The following is a 5,000-nucleotide window of genomic DNA, read 5'->3' as shown; positions in this document are numbered from 1 at the left end:
AGCGTGATCGGAAGAAGTTCGTAACATTTCGTGGAATTACACGAAGAGTTATCGGAAGAGTCCATTCTTCCCGGCGGAAAACATGTCGCATGTCACAGGATTGAAGAAAAACTAAAGCGACTTGAGAAACTAACGTGACTACAAGCTAAAGAGACGACCCAAAATCTAATTGAGCCAGTATATCGGTGAATTCCACACCGGACCACTCGGTAGACAAACCTCACCTTCCTTTTCTGCGAGTAAACTCCTTTGTCGGTAAACCAGTACAATGGAGATACATGCACCAAGAGCCACCAACAGAAACCAACTGGCGTCTTTATAGTGACACCAGGCGGGGCTGAAAATGAATCGATAGCTTTAAAGAATTCAACTGACAACGTTTTTTATTGAATGACGTAAAACGACTGGTGGTGACTGGACAAAGTTTCTTTACTTGTTGTTTTATATCACCCAATTAAAAATGATAAAAATATTTGATGTTGGTTTTTGAGGAGAGGGGAAAACCAGAGAAAAGCCCCTCGGGGCAGAGTAATTTATTGAGTGACGTAGAACGACAAACCTTCATCCAGTCATCACAAAAAGGTCAAGAGCCAATCGGTGTTGAAGTTTTCTTATGCCATTTCAAGCTAACATTGAAAGCCCGTAATAACTACATAGGGAAAATAACTGGCAGTATTAAACTATTCAGACAACCGACAAGGCAGTAGTAATAATGAGTTTTCGGTAAACATGAGTAAATGAGTCAATGAGCCATGAGTCAAGTCATAATTCAGGTCAGCGGTTTTCAAAATTCAAAATGGCGGACGTCGCAAAACTGACTGTGAATTTGGTGGTTCGCTACGCAACGATTTTTGTTTCTCGAATCCTATCCTAACCCACCATCTTGGAAAGGCTCTAAATAAAACCGCTGACCTGACTCATAACTTGACTCATGACTCATTGACTCACTAATAACAACATAATTCCACTAACAAGCTAAGACTAAACAATTTTGAATCTGCATCTGGTATTTTCTCTTAAAGCAAATAATGTCAAACTTGAGTTACTGTCTGCGAGCCGAAAACCGTCTCTCAAAACTAATTTCTTGATTCAAATATTCTCTGAATATCAAAGAAGATAGAAGGCTAGGAAGTCTCACCACACGATCGTGCCCAGTCCTCAGCGCAATACTCTTGACTATCTGTCTCCGTTTCTTTGGGATGAAGTATCTCTGACATTATGGAGGAAACTGCCAACCAGAATGACTGAAGACAGACAAAAGGAAAAACAAAGGTTTCTGTGATAACTGCTTTGACTTAAAAGCGCCTTTCGCGAATTCTTCCAATTCAAAATTGAGTAAAAAATAGGTAGTATTTCGTACTGAATACAAAATGGTAAGTAATCAAAATGTAGGTAATATTATTTCGACCTTTTAGATGAGATGTTACATCAATGGAGGTTAAATGCCAAGAATTGAGCCTTCTACTGAAAGGAATTTAAGGTTGATTCGACGACACTTGCTATTATTCCAAGCCAGACCAGCCGCATTTGGTTTGGACAACAGCAATTAGTGTTTACCTTCCACTGTACCACCTCCTTGGTATGGAGCCAGGGAGGGTGGGGGAAATCTTCATACTCCATGTATTAACTCTCAGTTCTTTCAAAGCGATCATAATAAGCTTGGCTTAAAACGTGTTCAACAGTAGTTCTTATCTTGACTTTCGTATGCCCCGACAAACACCTTCAGAGGTAACGGCTATGCAAAAACTTGTATAACCGTGCCTTCTAAAGATGTGTACTGAAACGCACACACAAGAGTCCATCACCCAAGAATACTATTTACCCAGATTGGCCTCGTCCCTATTAGCGTTAAAAAAGTGTCAATTTTTGCGTTTCGACGAGGGAGAACGCATATTATTCTGCCTTCAACGCATGCTGTGCTAAGTTTACCTCCTTGAAACTGTGGACTGGACTTTGACACCTACTGGATTTGGAACTACGCTCATCGGAAATGACCTTTTATATCTTAGTACAGACTTTGTTCATAAACCATTTTGTAAACCCTAAGATTGACTACAAAAAACAATCCTAAAAATCTTTTAGAAAATATACAAGTGGTCGATAGACCACGTGTATAAAAAATTGTTTCTCCCCCTCCTCCCCTTCTGCTTTGCTTCCAAAGTGATTGTCGAACGCACTTTAACAATCTTTCTTTTCGTGTTTTGACTTAATTTTGACCCTCTGCCTTTTTGTTATTGTAAAAAACAAATTGATGTCAGTTTTTCATGCGTCTGTCCTGTTAGTGATCATGAATTGCGTCATAACATTTTCAAAGTAGTCTGCGGATCCACTCGTTGACAATGTTATGACGCAATTCATGATCAAGAACAGGACAGACGCATGAAAAACTGACATCAATTTGTTAAATAGACCAAATCGGCTAACTCAATGATGTACCCAATTCAAACCCACTGGGAATAAAACGTTTTCTTCCACGTATTTCCATATCATTTAAATGTGAATGCGACATTATAATGCAAATGCAATAAACAAAGAATCTTAAAGGGACACGGTCACGGTCGAAACTTGAAAAAGTCAGCCTGACTTTTTCAAGTTACTAGCAATCACAAATTCAAAATGGCGTCTAGCGGAGGATCCGGACATGGCGGTAAACGCATCAACTCAGGGCGGAAACGAAAGGTCGAAGACGGAGGGGAATTTGCTTTTGATAAAGATAGCATTTGCTTTAGATAAACTTGATTTAATGCAAAATATATGCAGAATTCTTCAACTTACCGATATTTCCATAATGGCGGTCAAGCGTGACAAGTCTCCGAGAGAGTGAATGCTACTGCGCATGTCAACCCGTGACAGCGTCCCTTTAACCCCAGGAAATATAAATTGGGTACAACATTGAGTTAGCCAATGATATCAGTTAAACCTGATACCAGATTCTTACTCCTGGGTAATGGACTGTTAGTTTAAAGCACTAAACTAATGTACATGATCTCGGTTAAGCAATGAAAGACGGTTTGAAGCGGTAACCTACGGAGCAAAGCGGTCACTGGCTTCGGAAACAGAAGAGACATGGATGTAATGATCACGAGTTTTCTCCCTTACCTCAAACTCCGTTTTGGCACTCAAATGATCCATAAGATGAATGAACATGATCCAAATTTCACGAACACACCCGCAGGGAAATGGACATACCTTGAACAACTCTGACTGGGATTCCTAAAGATCATATAAAATTAACTTTCCTTCAATGTTGTTCCCAGGTCGTTCAACTCGGCTTACGCCTTGTGGAACAGCTTTCAAGGAAAATTTAGCAGGTTTAATTCGAGTAATAAATCTCTGGTAGTTCACTAAATATTGGATAATGCTTGATTTCTTTTTGGAACGGAAACAAAGGAAAGTGCTTGCATAGCAATAGCGCCTAATTTCCGGGGGATTACTTAAATTAAAGCAAGGAGAACGCCATCTGTTCTTAGTTTAGAGACACAATCAAGGCTGCTATAACGTTCTTTCAAAGCTAAGAATCGGGGCAAAAATTATCAACAAATTTATTCCAATCCAAGTATTTTGTGTACGTGTTTGTAGAGACAACTTGGTACGTATTACTTGGCGTCGCGGCAAACGGCAAACGGGAAACGTTACGCTAGAAATTTGCGTTTTTCTCGCAAAAGACCAAAAGACAATAAGAATTAATAATTAGCTCATTTCTTTCCTATTATCGACAAATATCGAGCAAAAGAGACACTTTCGAACAAGAGACATTTGAATCCTCAATATTCAGCCTGCCTTTTGCCCTTTGCCTTTTCACGAAATGCGATTGGGGGAGCTAACTAGAAAACCAATTACAGTTAACTTAGCTATCCAGCTCGAACTTTCTTAGTTTTAACCTTAGTTTAGTGTTCCATTTTTCTTTTTTCTTTTTCTTCCTATTAGCTTTGAATTTGATATCGTGTATAAATAAAGGTTGTATTGTATTGTATTGTATTGTATTTGTCTTTCATAGACCTTTTTGCAGATACGGCGGCCATTTTGATTTTTATTGTTTCAAATAGCTATTATGGGATGCCCAGGGGGCAAATTAATATGTATTTGCCCCCTGAGCATCCCATAATGTCTTTCGAAACAATAGAAAACAAAATGGCCGCCGTATCTGCAAAAAGGTCTATTGTATTTTTCTTCTTGAGCTAATAAAAGATTATTATAATTAACTAGGGTGTAATGTGAAGTGCTTGTTTTCATCAGTTAACTCTGTTGACATATAGTGCTACACGGCCAACGTTTGCAAAAACGTAACCCTTCATTATTATAATTATCTCGACGTTCGTTTTCTCTTAGCATAAGTTACTTATATCTCTTTTGTCTTTTGAACAAACGTAAGCAAGACAGTACGGAGATTTTGTACGTTGACAAACCTTGCTGTAAGTAGGCGCGGCCAAAGCTATCAAGTCCCATAAAAAAGACATTGTGTATTTCTTGAGGCTATTTATGACATCGACAAGGCGATCTGGAGATAAATCAGTACATTGATCTGGAAAGAAACAAAACAGATGTTTTTCATTTGGAAGAAATATCATGGAATTAATTGTAGACAGAGAGCCGTAAAAATGTGAAATGCATTGTCTACAGTGGAAGTCCACTTAGCCTATGAAACTAATTGACATACACTTCTTAATAATCAGAAACAAATAACTAAACATAGAATATTATTCTGCCCTTCCTTTCCCACGGTTGTCTGCTTTGGGGTAATACATATGACAAAAATCCACGTTATAAGGTGTACATAGAAGGCTGTTCCCCTAAATTTCATGCACATATACTGCTCCTCTGTTTCTTCAAGTTAATTAACCTTCTAAATTTCAAGATTACATAAACTCTTATTATATGCATCAACTTGAAGATGGCAAATTACCGAATAATACTGATGCATTCTTTTCAATAACGTCCTGCAAACAAAATGTGAACTCTCGCTTTGCAACCTGCTCCACAAACTTTGTTAAATTTCATAT

General features: G+C 38.3%; 1 protein-coding gene across 1 annotated transcript in view; it reads right to left on the bottom strand.

Moving 5' to 3' along the window:
- Nucleotides 1–5,000, bottom strand: part of LOC138052812 (protein MMS22-like) — a 71,825-nt gene that overhangs the window by 43,677 nt on the left and 23,148 nt on the right. The window contains exons 7-10 of the mRNA XM_068899400.1: nt 4,407–4,522; nt 3,100–3,213; nt 1,139–1,244; nt 225–337 (exon numbers count right to left, since the gene is read on the bottom strand). Coding sequence (XP_068755501.1) covers nt 225–337; nt 1,139–1,244; nt 3,100–3,213; nt 4,407–4,522 — 449 coding nt within the window. The remainder of the gene's footprint in view (nt 1–224; nt 338–1,138; nt 1,245–3,099; nt 3,214–4,406; nt 4,523–5,000) is intronic.

Source organism: Montipora capricornis, chromosome 6, assembly GCF_036669925.1.
Source record: "Montipora capricornis isolate CH-2021 chromosome 6, ASM3666992v2, whole genome shotgun sequence".
Taxonomy (NCBI): Eukaryota; Metazoa; Cnidaria; class Anthozoa; order Scleractinia; family Acroporidae; genus Montipora; species Montipora capricornis.
The sequence above is the reverse complement of the archived record's forward strand: the minus strand, read 5'-3'. Positions and strand labels throughout refer to the sequence as shown.